At 39.5% G+C, this 18,013-nt stretch overlaps 1 protein-coding gene across 3 annotated transcripts; it reads right to left on the bottom strand.

Moving 5' to 3' along the window:
- Nucleotides 1-2,969: 2,969 nt before the first annotated feature.
- On the bottom strand, nucleotides 2,970-17,604 carry znfx1 (zinc finger, NFX1-type containing 1). Of its 3 annotated transcripts, none has more exons than XM_073815227.1 (15): nucleotides 17,425-17,604; nucleotides 15,543-15,622; nucleotides 13,918-15,452; nucleotides 13,551-13,837; nucleotides 12,933-13,171; nucleotides 12,494-12,616; nucleotides 10,711-10,859; nucleotides 9,864-10,007; nucleotides 8,872-8,989; nucleotides 8,136-8,392; nucleotides 7,839-7,978; nucleotides 7,208-7,508; nucleotides 6,951-7,061; nucleotides 6,769-6,864; nucleotides 2,970-6,362 (listed from the first exon to the last, which is right to left on the bottom strand). In XM_073815227.1, exons 2-15 carry the CDS (start codon nucleotides 15,601-15,603, stop codon nucleotides 3,921-3,923), a joined length of 6,003 nt encoding a protein of 2,000 aa, XP_073671328.1. In that variant the 5' UTR covers nucleotides 15,604-15,622; nucleotides 17,425-17,604; the 3' UTR covers nucleotides 2,970-3,920. The 3 variants fall into 3 exon arrangements, with proteins under 3 accessions (XP_073671328.1, XP_073671329.1, XP_065128540.2); XM_073815228.1 differs by lacking the exon at nucleotides 17,425-17,604 and adding an exon at nucleotides 16,859-17,062; XM_065272468.2 differs by lacking the exon at nucleotides 17,425-17,604 and adding an exon at nucleotides 16,892-17,062.
- Nucleotides 17,605-18,013: the final 409 nt, after the last annotated feature.

The raw sequence follows: 18,013 nt of genomic DNA, 5'->3' as shown, positions 1-18,013 counted from the left end.
CTCCATTAAACCCAATAACAGTGATTAATTGTAAAGAACAACCGTCTATAGACGCTCAACCTCTTCCCCAATCATGTGTCGTGCCTGTGTCCTCTCGCAGTGTGCCCTTGAATTTAACGAGAAAATAAATCCAAAATTATCCAACAAATGTGAAGCCATTGGTAAGTCAACTCAACTGATTGGATAATCCAATATACATGCACACGTAACCTTACACCAGCTGTTATAGACTTTAAAGGACAAAATTCACTCAAAGTGAAAATTACTGTAATTTACTCACCCTCGCTGTTCAGATGTGAAATTATTTTCTTGGAAACACAAAATGAGATTTTCAACCTGTTGGTTTTGTGTACAATGAAAATGATTGGGAACCAATTTTGTAATGAAATTACAGTAATGTCAAGGTGTCATTACAAGTTTTTACTGGGACGGTACTTTTAACCTCCTAAGACCCGAGCTTTGGTTTGGCTTGCATTTCAGATTTCTTTCAGCTATTTGGGGTTAGGAAGAAGAACCAATAAATATAATAACCAAATATTTTTCTTTGAACATGAAGCAGTGTAATTGTCCATGTTTGTGTACAACAGCTTCCAGTTACACACAATTAAGTATTATGGTGCAAACAACAAAAAATTTGATGTCCACGTATGTAGACACACCAGATCTTAGGAGGTAAAATATGCACTTTTTAGGTACAGATGGGTAGGGGTGAGAGGGGCACAAACTTACGCGGGGTTAATTGTAAGACGGCTACTTTACATATTTATACAGGGCCAAGCAATCTGTTTCTCTAACTGTAAGAAGATCTCTTATGAATTTGTGAAAAGTTTTGATTTGTTTTGGTTAAGATATTGAACAAAGAGTGATTTGGAGGCATGAAAGTAAATTTCTTCATCTTATGTTTTTTTTTTCGATTTCTGAGTTGGGTGTGTAAGTCACCAAATCCAACCTTATATTATTTTAATCACTAAAACATAACATCATTTTGAAACATGTCATCAACTCCTAGTAACTGAAAGCTGGGATTGAAAACATTTTTACACAGCGGGGTTAGTTGTCACACAGCCTCAGGTATACAATGATAATGAAGTGAAAACAATGTAAATACTATTCATCAAAATTCAGTTCAGGGGAAATATCTCACAATTATCATTTTTTTGTCCTTTCAAAAAATATATTTCTATGCATTGCTGCATAACACAAGGATGGTTAGATGAAGGATGGATGGATGGATGAATGTGTGGATATCTATCTGGCAAATATATAATCAATATCCACCTTAAGTATAAAGACAGTATTTGATTGAATTATTTGTGTTAAAACAAAATTTTCTATCAGGTGTTACAACAAACCCTCTGTTTGTTACAATGTACCCCACCTATTGGGAAACGTTTGCACTCCTGTCACATTTGGTGTAATTGTACGATAACGGTAGATCCCACAAACAAACTTTAAGTGTTTAGAGATGTCTCTGTTGATTGTGTAAAAAAACATTAATCTAACTTAAATATTTTTTAATCAAAGACAAAAAGCATTACTTTATGTTCCGCTCTCCCCAACCTTTGAGGTACCAGTATGCGCCTTTTAGCTACAAAAGTGTACTTTTTAAAAAGGTATTACATCAATGACAAATTTTATACCTTTTGTTCTAAAAGTGCATAGCTTTAAAAGACTTCTTTGTTAAAAGAAGTTCTCAAATCATACAGACTACTTTAAAGATAAAAGATAAAACTCTTCCTTTGGTGCACCATAATAATATGTGTGTTTTATGTAAAGCTTTGAAGTAATGCAAAGATGACAACAATTGCTTTGTCAGACTGCTTTCATGTTGCCATTACACTATTGGCCATACATATTTGACCCGGTATACTTAAAATTGCTACTGACACAACACTTTTTGTTGTTGTTGTCTCTGCTTTACTCCATGCACCCATATTTTCCGTACAGTAAGTGCCGAGTCTGCATTCGAGTTACATTATGACACGCCGACATTCATCACATAATGAACTAATGTAAGCTGCTAGAAAACAGTCTGAAAAGCAGCCATCTCAGCAACAAACAGATTGGCGGAGGGTCCGGTCATTTCGGCTGAGAGCACATCAGGTCATGTTTTATTAATATCTCTTTGTGTGCAGTGTTTTCAATGAGACCTGCACAACATCCACATCACCTCATGACAGTAAGTTCAGTTTCTTTTTGAGGTACATGAGATAAGAGAGAGCCCTAATGTATTGTGTGTGTATAACTAATTTTACACTATTGACACCATCACAGTTTGGGTCTCTGAACAGTACGTGCCTGCCCCCTAAAGGAAGTAAGGCAATAATACAAATATAAAAAGGATGGAGGTGAATATATTCAAATAGTAAGCTGAGAGTTTTGCTAATATTGTCACAGCGTGCCCTTATTCTTTAAAGGGGTCATTTTATGAGATTTTTTAAGATATCAAATAAATCTTTGGTGTCCCTAGAGTACATATGTGAAGATTTAGCTCAAAATACCCCACAGATAATTTATTATAACATGTTAAAATTCCCAATTTTGTAGGTCCGAGCAAAAATTTTTGGGTGTGCCTTTAAAATGCAAATGAGCTGATAATGCAAACACTGATCACCATAATGGTGGTTTGTTGAAATTGAAACTCATATGTGCTGTCAATTATTTTTTATCTCTCACTTTCTCTTGGCACTAAATGGCAGTGCCGTGGTTGGATAGTGAAGATTAAAGGGCGGTATTATTGTAATTGGCCTTGCTATCTTACAAAAAAGGTGAAATCTAAACGACCAAATTTTTCACATGCTTGCAAAAAAATGGTTACCAAAACTAAGTTACTAGGTTGATCTTTTTCACGTTTTCTAGGTTGATAGAAGCACTTGAGACCCAATTATAGCACTTAAATATGAAAAAAGCCAGATTTTCATGATATGACCCCTTTATAAGCTGTTATTAGAAAAAATAACAAACACAAATTTTCTATAAAACTTTATTTTATTAAGTAAATTCATGAAAAGCCATATACAGTGCTTAACAAATTCATTACATGACCTATTTGTCTCAAGGAATATCCAGCATCCTGAAGTGTTTATATGTGGACTCTTTCCTGTTCAGAGAGATCTCCACATTTCATCATTTTTGTACATTTGTCACATTTAAATCTCAGAAGTCAGAAAAGAATCAAGCAAAACAAGCAACCATTGAAACTTATTTTTCTCAAGGATTGCAAGTAAATAACTGAGTATTTGAATAAAACTATGAAGTGCTTTACTTTTTTTGCCTTGTAAAAGAAATAAAAAATTAATGGATAACAATTATTATTTGGTCTCTGTGGGTGTTTACAATTATATAAACAGTTTCTTGTAAATTGGTGTTACAAGTCATAACTGTTTCTATATTGTGCCATTTTAGCATGCTTAAATGCAATTCATCATTAACCATGCTTTCTTATTAGCAGTCAAAGTGTAACACTGAAAAACAGAAAGCAACAACAAGTGCATTCATAGTAACAACATTGAAACAGTATCGATACAAAAGTGTTCAAGCTTATAGTTTGGTATTTCTAACCAGAGCCCTGCACTTAATGTGAACGAAAAGCATCTTTGGTGAGTAAATGTAATGCACTTACTTGTCCATTTCTTGCCACTTTTCTAACCCTGATCAAACTCACCTGCTTGCACTTTTCTGGTATTCCCAAAGACCTTGATTATCTTGTTCAGGTGTGTTTGATCAGGACTGGAGCTAAACTCAGCAGGAGAGTGGATCTCAAGTTGAGAATCTTTGATTTAGAACATGATCAGCGAAAAAGTAAAACTGCACCTCATATCAGATTTAAAACAGCAATTCATTATTGTTGGCTAAAAATTACAATCACACAAAAGCACAAATTGGTTCATATCTGCAGATAAATGAAATCTCAAGGCATTTTAAAAGTTAGGAGGCATTGCCAAGTTGGCACCATCTGACCAGGCCGGATGTTCAGCTCCATCCATCTCGGACGCAAGAGTATTTCCTTGAACAAGATTGTGATTAGCTCCTCCGATTGTGGCATTGCATTCTGGACATTTGCTTTGTTCCATAGCGCCTCCACAGTCACCGATTGCATACACATGGCCGTTAGGACATTTGTACCAGTGGCCTTTATTCAAACCGACGGCTTTAACTATCATCTCTCGCTCCTCATCTGTGACGCCCAGGCCACTGCGTGGTAGCTTGGTGTCAAGATCTTCGAACATCCGCTTCACTGTGAGTTCAAGACCTTCGGAGAAAGGCAGAGTGTCCTCCAGGATCTCTCTCAACTGTCTGATCTCCATGTTGACTTGGACTCCTAGAACCTTAAACCGAGCCACATGGCAACGGGCATTGAGCTCGGCCAGATGGTTGAGTCTCTTCAATTGACACTCAAGATCTTCCACCTGCTGGTCTGAAAACTTTTGACCTGAATGTAGTAAAACTTTTACGCACTCACCAATCCTCCGTGAGAAAACGTCGCTGTTTTCTGGAGACATGCACTCTTTTTGCATCTTTACCAGTTTTCCGAACCTCTCGAGGAAGCACATCAAGTTCTCAAGCTCCCAAAGGCGCTGGAGTGAAATGTCAGCCACGCTGAGCCTTTTGCTAACCAAGGCAAACTCTTCAGGTAAGTATAGCTTTAGATGAGTCTTCCCATCCAGTTCAAGGTTGAGATCATCTTGTTTTTGCTTGATAACAGCAGGAAGACCCCTTATCTTCTTCTTGACCATCTCAATCGCTGCCAGGCTGCGGTTGATATGAGTGCCGTACCTAAGATTCCTACGGATGGGAGTACGACACCTGGGACAACTCTTGAGTTGTATGGCCATTTGATCAAGGTCAGCCTTTTGGTCTGCATCAAGACTCATGTAATGATCCATTCCAGTGGTCTCAAACAAGTGTTTGCAATCTTCTAGCTGCACAAAATGTGCGTCTTGTTCCTCCTCGGTGCCAAAGAAGATTTCTGTGACTTCATCAGCGTGACAGACGCGACACTTGTCGGGACAAGGGTCTCCACACAGACCTATGCAGGGATGTCCGCAGGGCAAGGTTTTGCTACAGGGAATAGAACAAGGTGGTCGGTCGCATGGCTCGTGACACAGTTTGGTACAGCGCTGGTGTGGGCACTGCCATGCACAGGGTTCATTGCAAGGAGCACAAGGTTGGCCGCAAGTCTTCTTGCAAACGCTATGTACACAGCGATTCTCGCAGTCAAAGGAACATGGTGGGCAATCTCTCACACAGGGCTCCCGACACTTATGGGAACACACAAGGATTCGTTGGCATTTATGGGTACATTCTTTGTGCAAGCGACCTTGATAACATCCATGGCAAGTTCCTGAGCAGGGATGGCCACATTTCAGGGTGGTGCCACATTTAGTTCTGCACTGTATCTCTTTCCTGGGATCTCTGGAAATGAAGCATGGCTCTTTTTGGGTGTGGCCACATTTCAGCTCCACGGGAACTTTCGCCATGCACCGAGCTGTGCACGATTCACCGCATTTTGCCTTGCAGGGGTGACCACACGTTAGGGTCTTTTGGCAGGGCTCTTGACACACAAACTCAACTGGATCTTGGTGGCAGGGAACCTTCTGGGTGTGCTGGCAAGACGGTATTACCTTTTCTATGAGAACCCGACACTTACCACATTCTTGGTAACAGCGTTTCTGACATCTGTGTCCGAGTTCACACAGCAGCTTAGGGCAGTCTTTTGTGCACTTGTATTCCTTATGTTCAGCATCGTAAGGGTGGCACATTCGGGTGCACACGTGTCCGCAGTCCAGACGGTACTGACAGGGCAGATCGCAGCCACCTTCAGGGGCACTCTTGAAATCATCAGCACAAGACACAAGGCTTTTCTTATCAGGATGGTTAACACAGCTCAATGTTAAAGCAGGACCTACTTGTTCGGTTTCTCTCAGAGAGTGAAGGATGTTGCTCCACAACTTGACTGAGCCGAGCATATCCATGTTCCCAATGCAGTAGAGACCCATCTTGGCACGAGAGAGTGCCACGCAAACACGATTCGATATGTTGAGGAAACCGACTCTTCTCTCGAGGTTGCTGCGTACTAGAGACAATATAATGATGTCGTTCTCCTCCCCTTGATATTTGTCAACAACGTGGACCTTGACACCAGAAAACTGAGGAGTGGGCATGTGCTTTCGCAGGCAGAAGAGCTGCCCAGTGTAAGTGGTGAGAATGGTGATCTGGGAAGGCTTGTAGCCCTGACACAGGAAATACTTGCAAAGGGCGACCACGAAACGAGCCTCGTGAGGGTTCTGGTGGCTCCGCCCATCTTTAATTTCTTCTTCAAGGTGACGATGATCCACAAAGAAAAGATTTGTCAGGAGACCCTGCAGACCAAATGTTACATATATGTCTGTTTCAAGTACATAGGACTCTTTTTACAGACCAGGATAAATATCTGCTTCATTATTTTGAGCTGCCTAAACCCAAAAATATGTTGCCAATACCCAGCCCTAATGTGCACCGACTCTGCTTCACCTCTCTAAGCGCCCCAGTTTTGCTACCCTCTGCACATCTCTTATTGAAAATGAACTAGACACTTGCGGCTGCTGTGCACCGTGGTAAACGCCGATAAGAAGTATCAGCAAATTATATAAACGACTATCTCATGATATAATAAAATGAGATAATAAAATTCATGCATTTAATGCATTTCTAGGTCAAAATGACGAAGCGAGTCAGATATGCTGGTCATTAACATGTATATATTGTGTTATGTGTATATTTATTCACCTTTATATTGTCATACTCCAGGACAGAGGGGTGATTTTCCAGTTCGCTGTAGATGTGAGGTGTCAAGAGTCGAGCGATGCACGGCCTCATGCGATGCTACAGATACACGGCCAGAAGACAGAAAATTGTTGATTTTGTGGTAGATGAAAAGACAGAATAGACGTAATGGTACATAAACTGACCTGGTAGTTGAGCCGTACGAATGGGAAATCCACTTTGATAAGTCTCTCAAACATGGACACCTCCAAATTGAAGTTCCTGGCAAGATCGTACACCGTTGCGCTTGGCCTCAGCTATTTATGAACAAATGCATAAACACTTAAGTGATGCTAATATATGCGAATATAAGAGCGAAAAAGACAATGGCGGCAGGCCTTATCATCTGATCATGGCAGAAATATTCCTCACATTACTGTGGCAAACAATGAATCCTGTTTACCTGTTGGTGATCTCCGATCAGTATGAGATGCTTACAGGCTCGGCTCAGTGTGGTGATGGTGTGAGCCTCCATCACTTCTGCAGCTTCCTCCACTACCACCAGTCTGGGCTGAAGTTCCTGAAGGGCCTGTCTGTATTTAGCTGCTCCTGTGGTCGTCATGCCGATGACTCGAGCGTCCCGCAGAACGCACAGGTCCTCTCTGCGACGAATTTCATTGAGCCGCTCCGCTGCTTCCTGAAAGATCTGCTCGGCGTTGAGAGCTTTGGAACGGAGGTCAATCCGATAACGCAAAACCCACAGACTAAAGAAGAAAACAGATTACAGTTTGAATCTAATACACTGTGGCCAGCCTGTGTTTGACATAAGAGTATATTTTATTTTTAATAAAAAACGATTCTTGCAGATTTAACTTAAGTCAGATGTCTAACTAAGCCTAAGATCTGACTCTAGATCTGCTCCTGCATAGATGCCGATTACAATAATCAGTGGTTTGAGGCTGCCATCTAGTGGATGCAATCTGCATTGCTCTAAAATGCCTGTGTGTGTGTGTGTGCGTGCGTGTGTGTGTGTGTGTGTGTGTGTGTGCGCGCGTGCGTTTTTTTAGAATAACCAATAGTATGAAGTATATTACCGATACAATCTCCATCTGTCTTTCATATCCAAGTTCCACACATTTTGCACACGCCTTTCCTCTTCATCGCTCATGACTGAACTCTTCATTAGTTCGTGTTTGACCATTTGCTTGATTTTTTTCTTCTGGTGCTTTTGCATCTGAATGCACACATGCACAGAAGGCAGAAAACAATTACACACACATAATATACATATATACACTATTTATTACACAGCCAGATCTGAACTCACATTACCCAGATAAGCACCACAGCTCAATGTACTTCAACACAAGCCACAACTCTTGTATTCATACCTGCCAGCCCTCTTCATCAGCCGGACTCTCGTGTTGATCCTGTCTTGAGTCGGTGTCATTGAGGTTCATGGACAGCATGAATTCAGCCATGGCATCCATCACTTCATCATTTTCCTTCTTGCTCTGCTTCTTATGTCCATTTCTGTCCTGGTAATCTGCATCCACCAGAATCCTTTCAGCCTGGATCAGATCTGCTTCTTCTGCAATATTCAACAGTTCCTCTTCCGGTTCCTGTGGCCCATATACATCTGCTGCCTCTGAGAGACAGAGAGAGAGAGAGAGAGAGAGAGAGAGAGAGAGAGACAGATGGACAGTACTGTAAACTAAAGGAAAGCATAATTATCTACCATAACTTTCGGAAAACATAAAGGAATATTCTACTATAATAAAAACATTCCCCAATAATTTACTCAGGAATTTATTTGGGTTTTTTGAGAAAACATTCCAGGATTTTTTTCCATATAGTGGACTTCAGTGGACCTCAACAGTTTACAGTTCAATGCATCTACAACGGACTAAATGTTCCCAACCGATATATAAGAGTCTTATCTAGTGAAACCATAGCCATTTTCTCCAAAAAATAAGTACTTTTCATCCTGCACTAGCCGTGTGACCTGTCAGCACGACCTTACGTAATTATGTCCAAAGGTCACGCATGACGTATGCAAAACGACTTTTTTTATAAAAGTAGAGTAATCCTTTAAACACAACATAAAAATGCATTGGTTTATCTCACCTGCTCCTTCAGTTTGCCGTGACCACTGTTGAAACACTGAAGACCCGTAGCCCAACCAATCATCCATGATCGAAGACTTCTTCCCTACACTCTCAAATCCATCAAATCCATCCCACATCTATGACACAAACACAGATATTAATGTTTGAATACTAATTGAGCATAAACATTTGAATCCTTCATGAGGGTCTGTTATGAACGCTCTCCACACATCAAACGTGAGAGACTGTTATTTAACATCTTTAAAATCATGAATTAAATATGAGAGTCTGGTCTTTGAGAACATGAGATGGAAATTATATATTGGAAAATTTTAAACAAGTGTGAATGTCACAAAAGTCTCACAAGACACTTAACACTAAAATCTGAATTTACATAAGATTAAGTGAGGATCTGGCAAACGCGAGCGTCTCTTTTATCATAAACCCTTTCGACGTGTTTGCAGCAGGCACTGATTTTGACATGACACATGATGCACACATAGGTTCACATGACGCACCAAACACATATTTTGACATGACGAGCCACACACATGATGGGCTAAATATCGTGCGCCCTCAAAAAAAGTCACCGGCAACTGCTTTCATATATTTATGAAATATTTTCAGAATAACATTTAAACATGATTTTTGGCATACAATATTTGATAATTAGACATTTTTGAGCCACACAATATATATTTGGCTATTGCTACAAATAAATTGTGTGATTTATGACTTGTGGTCCAGGGTCACATATGATGTGTGCTCTGATTTGCTTTTGGGTCAGTCCTCCCACTGCAATCTCTCTCTCTCTCTCTCTCTCTCTCTCTCTCTCTCTCTCTCCTGAGATATAGGTTCAATTTAGGTTTTCCACAATACTGCAAATTCAGGTTGTGTTAGATGATGTATTTTACATACAGCACTGGTGGGTATGATACAGTGAATGTTCAGGAAATAAAATAATGGACATAAAATAATGGCACAAGGTGATTTACATGACAGTAGACTGACCTGCTGTTGATGCAGGCTGTCCCAGTGCTCACAAGACATGTGGTTTTCTAGAAAATCGACTTTTAGGACTCCACTCAAGATGCATTTCAGCTGGGCAGACTGTCGCTTTAAAAGCTCCTCTGCATTCTTCATTTGAGTATAAATCTGAAGACAAACCAGTTTTTAAACATTCAACCCAAAACTGTTCTATACTACTACATTGTAAACGTTAAAAAAAATCTAGGTGACACTTTATTTTACGGTGTCTTTGTTACACATGCTACATGTAATTATTATAGTAATAACAGTTAATTATGCATAATTACATGCAACTAACCCTAAACCAAACCCCAACCTTGTAGTAAGTACATGTTGTTAATGATTATTACTTAATACTCAAATGTATAATTACACTGCAACAGTGATACTGTAAAATAAAGTGTGACCAAAATCTATTTCAGTTGTAACAGATAGTCACAAGTAGTTTATGTTTTTCAATTGTTGGACAATCCAGAAAAAGTACTAAATAAAAAAACAAAGTACAAGAAATACAGAAAACTATTAATCGAAGAAGAGTTATGTGTTTTATACAGCAGTGGTTTTCAAACTGGGGGCCGGGGCCCCCAGGGGGGCCGCGAGATGGTGCCAGGAGGGCCCCAGTTTTATGACATTTTATAAAATACATTCATTTATCATGAATTCTGTGTAATTAAACCTAAAAAAATAATAAGCCAACCAACCAACAGCACTACTAGGTATAATTTTATATGTTTTGTTTAAATAAAATATTACATTTTAAAAACTGCACTGTACACAAGGGGGGCCGCACGCTGAAAAAGTTTGGGAACCACTGTTATACAGGACTCACTTCATGATGGGCTCTCCTGAGGTGAGGTGGTAAATTTTTGCGGAAGTTTGCAGCCCTGGTGAGTTCCCTCAGAGAAAAACGCTTCAAAATCTCACTGTTACTCCGACCTCCTACTCTTACGATGCCCTCTTTTAAAAAACTGTGAATGCCTGTGAAAAAATTTATAAATAAATAAAAACAACAACAAAAAAAACATTTTATGGCTTAGTGGTAGAATAGAATATTATGAAATCCAGATTTTGTCAAAAGGTTTAATATAGGTACACATTAATATCCTCATTGAGCTCATAAATCAGGTCAGTGTTTAAAATCATAAGCTCTAATGCACACCAAACATGAAGCATCACATTTCTCTCTTTAGATTACTCGCAGGATTTAACTTTGTGTCATGCAAAGTTTTTAACTTGCGCAAAGACGTGTTTCAGGCGAAAAGTGCATGTTTTGCAGCAATCTCGCCACTCAGTTCACGTCATTTGCATCGCCCTGTGCAAGTTTGCATGTATTCGCATCTTTGCATGTAATCGTTTAGTTCGTTTTGGTGTGTACGCGTTAAAAGACAAACTAATGAAGTATCTAAAATGTGATATTTGATTTCATATTTTTAAAGGAGCATTTCACCCGTGGAAACATGATTCTTTATTGAAAGTGTGTCATATTTATAGTGGAAATGTAACATACATTTAGAATTTGGTGCCTATTTGACCGAGAAAAGGGGTGTTTGTAGTCTCACTCCCTCAACAAAGATATTGGGCTTCCTTCTTTCAATGATGCAAAATGATGCCATTGAAAGAAGGAAGTGCAACACTGAAATCTGTATTTCTCCTGTCTCAGCGGCAACTGAGGAAATGATGCATGACCATTCAAAAACATGACTGGGGTTCTAACTATACAAAGCTTAATGCAAATGGGTGAAGTGTCCCTTTAAGTAAATGTGATTATTTTCTTGACATTTTTCTGATTATTTAATAAAAAAAATCCTTTCCTGCTGTACAGTAAATGTATAAATTCATGGATAAAAACAATAATTATATTTCAGCATTAGAAATACAACTGTGACCAATCATTTTACACATACAACTGGATTAACCTCCTAAAACCTGGGATCACATATTTGTTGTTTGCACCATAATACTTAATTTTGTGCAACTGGAACCTGTTGTGCACAAACAAGAACAATTACACTGCTTCATGTTCAAAGAAAAATATTTGGTTATTATATTTATTGGTTCTTTCTAACCCCAAATAGCTGGAGGAAATCTAAATGCAAGCCAAACCAAAGCTCGGGTCTTAGGAGGTTAACACACAAACATAACAGAATGACTTTAAAATGATCATTTTTGGTTATCATCGACACTGTTACAGCTGACACAAACATTACATTGAGTACTGATCTAATAAACTTGTTATGCATTAGATGTTTATCTTATAAAATCGTACCTATAATATATCCTCTATAGAATCAGCTATGTCTGGCTCTCTCAAGGGTATTTTCCTTCTAGGACTTTTCCCTCCTGACTAAAAACAGCCGGGAGTTTTTTTCTCCTAGGAGGTTCTTTCAACCCCTAGGGAGTCAGCTGGCATTGGCTTAACTTAGCACCCTCTTATATACTTTACATTATTACCACGCTTGCTAGTACAGTTTAATCTTAGCCACTGTATTCTGCTGCTTATATGTTGTCTACTGATTTTTCTGTGTTTTCTCCTGTATTAATGTTAAGATGCTTTGAAACAATTATTGTGAAAAGTGCTATATAAGTAAAATTGAATTGAATTTATAGTGTACCTTCCAGAAACTGGTCCAGGGCGTGATTGGTATAGCAGACCACCAGCATAGGGCCACCACATGACCAGGCTTTATGGTTATCTAACAACGCCCGAGCAATCTTCAGTCCAACATATGTCTTCCCTTCAAAGATGAAAACAACAGAATCTACAAATCAATACTTTTAAATGAAAAAATGTCCAGATATGATTGTGACAACTAAGAGCACCGAACAACCCTAGAAATGTCCCAGTTTAATAGATAATGGGTTTAGAACCTGCTGTTGGAGTTTGACAAAAGTTTGGTCTTTTTAGGTTTCCATCAGTGTTCATTTTATTTTAACAGTGATGTTACGTTTTAAAATAATACATTCAGAGGCAGCAACTTGGGTAATTTCGTGTAAATTCAGAAACTAAAGAATTACTTTCACAAATGATGATAACATGAGGAATTATCTTACCTGTGCCCGGTGGCCCCTGTATGATGGCCAATTCCTTGGTTAGGGCTAGTTTTAGTGCTTGAAGTTGGCTTTCATCAAGACCCAATTTCTCCTCATCAGGCCAGGCCTCTGGGATAAGAGGATTGAAAGGGGGAATCTTTCCCTGTCCTTCTGCCACAATGCTGGACAGATCGTAACTCTGTCCCTCCATCTGAAGGTAAGCTGGTGGATGAACATCTGGATTACACTCCACTATGTACCTGAAATGACAAATATGTATGGAACGCATGTTCTCCGTCAGTATGCAGCCTAATTTACCTCTAAATTCTTGGTCCCAAAACATTCAGTCATTAGAAGTATCTTACTTTGAAGAGTATTAAACTTTGGCAACTTATTCAGCGCATTTGGGCTACAGACATGAATGATACCTCAAATCATGTGGAGGTTCGATGTGGAGTGATTTGCAAGCAACAGACTAACAACATTCCTGGGCGATATAACCCTAGACTTATATTAAAGGAGGAACCTAATCCTTATCTAGAGACAAGAATGTCGGAGACTTTGTTTTTAGGCCAATAATTAACCACCCACCCCATCACTGTGATTGTAAAAACCTACTTTTGATTCTTATCAGCGTACCTTTGAAAGGGAAGATCATTTTCGTCTTGCTCCTGGAGACCTTCTAGAACATATCGGTAGGCCTCAAAGTAAGCAGTGGTCTCCACCATCAGAAAGGAGTGCGAGGGCTCAACTTTGGCCAGAGTGACTCTGCTCTCAGATGAAAAACAGAGATCTACTTTTCCTTCTTTCAGTAATTTAGGATCCCGATCATTCACAATGGCAAAAAGGAAGCTTTCAAAGTTGTCCATGGACAGACAGACAAGAGATCCATAGAGAAGCCGCTTAGAATTTTCCCACCGGACAAACTGTAAGAGAAGATAATCATGGCTATTGTACAACAAAATAACAGTTGTGGTCGAAGTCAAGCATCGCAATAAAGTCATACCTGAAGAGGCCTCGGGTCAAACTGTACAGTGTAGGCAATGCCTGTTGGCGTGCAAAGCGGCACAACCAATCGGGTGTCAAAGTAGACTCTGATGTCATCAAAGCGCTTCTTTTTCAGGTTCTCATTGTGCTGGCTTCTCAGGATGTCCCTAATTCCCTCTCGAAGTGGCCTTACGAAATCTTCACGGAGAAGACGGAAATGTGTATCCAGATAGATGCGAGAGCTAGGGAACTTTTGAGTGATTATGTTGGGCCTTAGGAAAGGATTGTGGTCTAGGTGGAACTCTTCTGGGGTTGGATAGATGCTCATTGTCCTGAAGTCTTCCTCCCCAGGTGGTGCGTCTTCATCAGCTGCTAGAAACGAGTACTTATCCGATCGTAGAGTTCCATCTCTAGACTTCTCCTGGAGATGGTCCACCAAACCTTGGACTCTCTCCAAGTCCTCGTCAATGCTATTGGGAATATCTACGCCAGAGGCACGCAACTGGTTGACAGATGGTTTCAGAAGAGTCACCAGCATGGAGACAGGCTGGACAGAGCTATAAGGAAACATGTTGAGGACATCAGAGAGAAGACTGATGACGTTGCCCAAATGCTGGGGATATTGCTGCCTACGATCTGGCTTGTTTTCGGACATCACGCCGGTCACGTAACGCGTAAGGATGTTACAGAAAAACCCAGAGTTCTTGACCACGCCAGCTAAATGCAACACTATCTTGCGGTCATTTCTAGACTGAAAAGCTTTGCAGAGAACCTGACAGACAAGCTGGACCAGGTCATTACTCATACTCTTGTCATCAAGTAGAGTTTTGAGCCCCAGGCTGGATGAAAGGGTGATGGCCACCTCAGATGCTTCTTTATCCACAAGCGCTTCGAATGCTTTGTATCCTAGTCTGGGTACCCAAGGACCACCATCTCTTCCTCTCCCATGACCTCCTCTTCCTCTTTGAGGTTCACCCTGGGGACTCACCCTGAGGCCAGTCCTATCTTCACTGGCTTGTTGGTTCTGAGGGGGTGGGCTAAAATATAATGGGACATAGCTCCCTGTGGGCATAATACCCGGGATGCTATTCCTAGTGGTCCTGCCCTGTTGATGACCCTGATAATGATGCCCTCTTCTCTCTTCTCTGCCTCTTCCTCCTGTACTTCTACTCCGTCCTCCCTGCTCACCTCCTCTTGCACTTTTCCTTGTTCCGCTTTGATGTCTCTCTCTTTGACCATTCGTATCTCCAATGGCTTCTCCATTTCTTGGTGCTCTACTCCTCCAATCTCCACCTCCTCTTCTTCCTCCCTCTCCCTGACCACCTCCTCTTCCTCCCTCTCCCCGACCACCTCCTCTTCCCCCCTCACCCCGACCACCTCCTCTTCCGCCCTCACCCCGACCACCTCCTCTTCCCCCCTCACCCCGACCACCTCCTCTTCCTCCACCCTCCCCTCGACCACCTCCTCTTCCTCCACCCTCCCCTCGACCACCTCCTCTTCCTCTGCCTTGATTAGGAGACCCACTCCTTTGTCTTTGACCAGCCCGAGAAGCATCTGTTAAACACAATAGATTTTCACAAAATGTTTACTGATGGCTTAAAAAGGGATTGGAAAGATCAGCAAAGCAAGTAGTAAAATGAACACCTCTTCGTTGCTGGACACCTCCTCGTCCTGTTTGCCCTCCTCCTCTGCTTGGATTGAACATTTTACACCTGATCAGATTTCTGTAGAGCAGAAATATTGTCATGCCATCATTCATCAGTATGGGCCTGTATTAAATGTTTATTTAAAGATGCAATGGAACACAAATTTATTCAGCCAAACCTTAAAATTGCCTGAATGTCAAATGTCAACAAATATAAAAGCAAATGTTATGCAAACAAATGCTGATAGAGCTTCTCTCTAAAAAAACAATGTTTTCTGTTCCATACTGAAGTTCACACAGATGTAGATCAGCAAATTCACTATTATCATGTTTCACAAAGTGTCACTGTAATTTTTATTTTATTTTATCTAATATTATTATGTAAGAAATAGTTGACAACAGGCTGTTGAATTGTTTGAAAATAATGTACACGTTACACTGTGGGTGTGCATTATTTTCAATTATACCACGGGCCTGTTTAATGCTTAATTTTGATGTTTCATGGGTGTAAACCGCACACCTGACCTGTCAAATATCTTAAAATAACCACAACAGCAATGTTTGTGATGGTAGCCATGGTATAAGCTGAATAATTAACTCCGGTCTTTTGAATTATGTAAGGAATAATTGACGATGGCCCGTTGAATTATTAAAAAATAATGCACACCCAAGGTGGTAATGCGGCATGACGCGAAGTGGGTGTGCATTATTTTTTAATACTTCAACGGCATGTCGTCAATTATTCCTTACATAATTTAAAGGACTGAAGTAAATTCTTCTTCCTATCCCTAACTAAAATTAACCATGGTATTACTAGAGTTAAAACAAAACAAAAAACATGGTTACTGTAGTAAAACCATAGTAACCACAAAATACCCATGGTTTTGACAACCATGGTTAACAAAAACCATAGTTAAATCATGGTTAGTGTAGTAAAAGGGATACCACAGTTACCACAAACATTGCTCTGGTGGTTATTTTAAAACATTTGACAGGTCAGGTGTGCGGTTTACAGAAAATAACCAACACCCGTGAAATATCTTTCAACCAATCAGAACAAAGCATTCAACGTAGTATAGTAATTTAAATATTTTGCCTGACAGCTATGCAATGCTTTGCCAGAAATCTTGTTACACCCCACGCTATTTTATTTCATATAAACTGTAACTTTAAAGTGTAAAGATACCTGTTAAAGTAGTTTCATGATTCACTTAAAAAAAACATATAGGCGATATTTGCATATTTACATATTCACACGGGAAGCGCGCAGTCGCACACACGCGCGCGCACACATACACGCTAAACTCAAACTCACATCTTTCAACTGAAAATAGTTTACATGTTGTACCAATAACGATATTGTCCTTTAATGAATAGTCCAATATCTTCAAATATTCATAAATGATTTAAGAACACAGATCCAACCCAGATAGGACACAGTCTACAGCTCGGAGATGTCTGTTTGATGTCTGCATTTACATCTGCAACATGTAACGTTATTTGTGCTTATCTGCAATATGACAGATGTCATAACGTTAGACATTTAGAAGATGCCTGTAAAATATTTGTGATGTAAAACTGCCTTATTTAATTTACAGTTTTATATTATTACAGTTTAATATCCATGATCACAGTACATTACATTTTTTAATAATGATTTAATATTTTAAATAAATCATTTCGTTATTTCTTAATACTTTCGACAATAATTCACTCTGTATCCTGTATTAAACATTACACGCATAATACCGGAAATGGCTCGATGTGTCAGAAATAAACTCGACAATAGAAACAAGAGAATTAACGGAAAGCAAACAATTCAACCGTACATATAAGAGTCACAACGATAAAGACAACGTTTGTTTCATAAAATCAACTCACCGGGTTTTAATGTCTTCTGCTGTTGAATCATCTGTGTCTGTGTTTAAATACCCGATGTTTAGTTTCGTTTCTCGCGTGACCGTGAATCAGCCGCTTTCGTCAGAACCGAAACTGAATGAAAACAACCGGAGAAGAAAAACAACACTGACAAACACTGGGAACGAAAATACTCACCCATAACAACACCTGTACACGGTGAAGATTATTATATTTATCATTTGCTCATCCTTTGAACGATACAGTATTTAAAGTGTCATCACTTTAGAATAAGGTTTCATTTATTAAAAAATAAAAATTCGGCCATAATTTTCTCATTCTTATGTTGTTATAAACCTGTATTAATCTTTTTTCCTGATAAACACAAAATAATATATTTTGATAAATGATGGTAAGCATTGTCTACCATAGTAGGAAAACAAATGAGCTAGCTAACCCTTTAGACATATAGATGATTGCATTAGTTAACATAAACTTACACTACACACATGAATTCATGCAACAGCTCTTATATGAATAATACAAAATATAAACAGTAAAATAAAGCATGCATCATTTGTTTTAAATTGCAATACATTTAAACATAAAAAAA

Source organism: Paramisgurnus dabryanus, chromosome 7 (genome assembly GCF_030506205.2).
Source record: "Paramisgurnus dabryanus chromosome 7, PD_genome_1.1, whole genome shotgun sequence".
Lineage (NCBI taxonomy): Eukaryota > Metazoa > Chordata > Actinopteri > Cypriniformes > Cobitidae > Paramisgurnus > Paramisgurnus dabryanus.
This window is presented reverse-complemented; position numbering and strand designations above follow the sequence as displayed.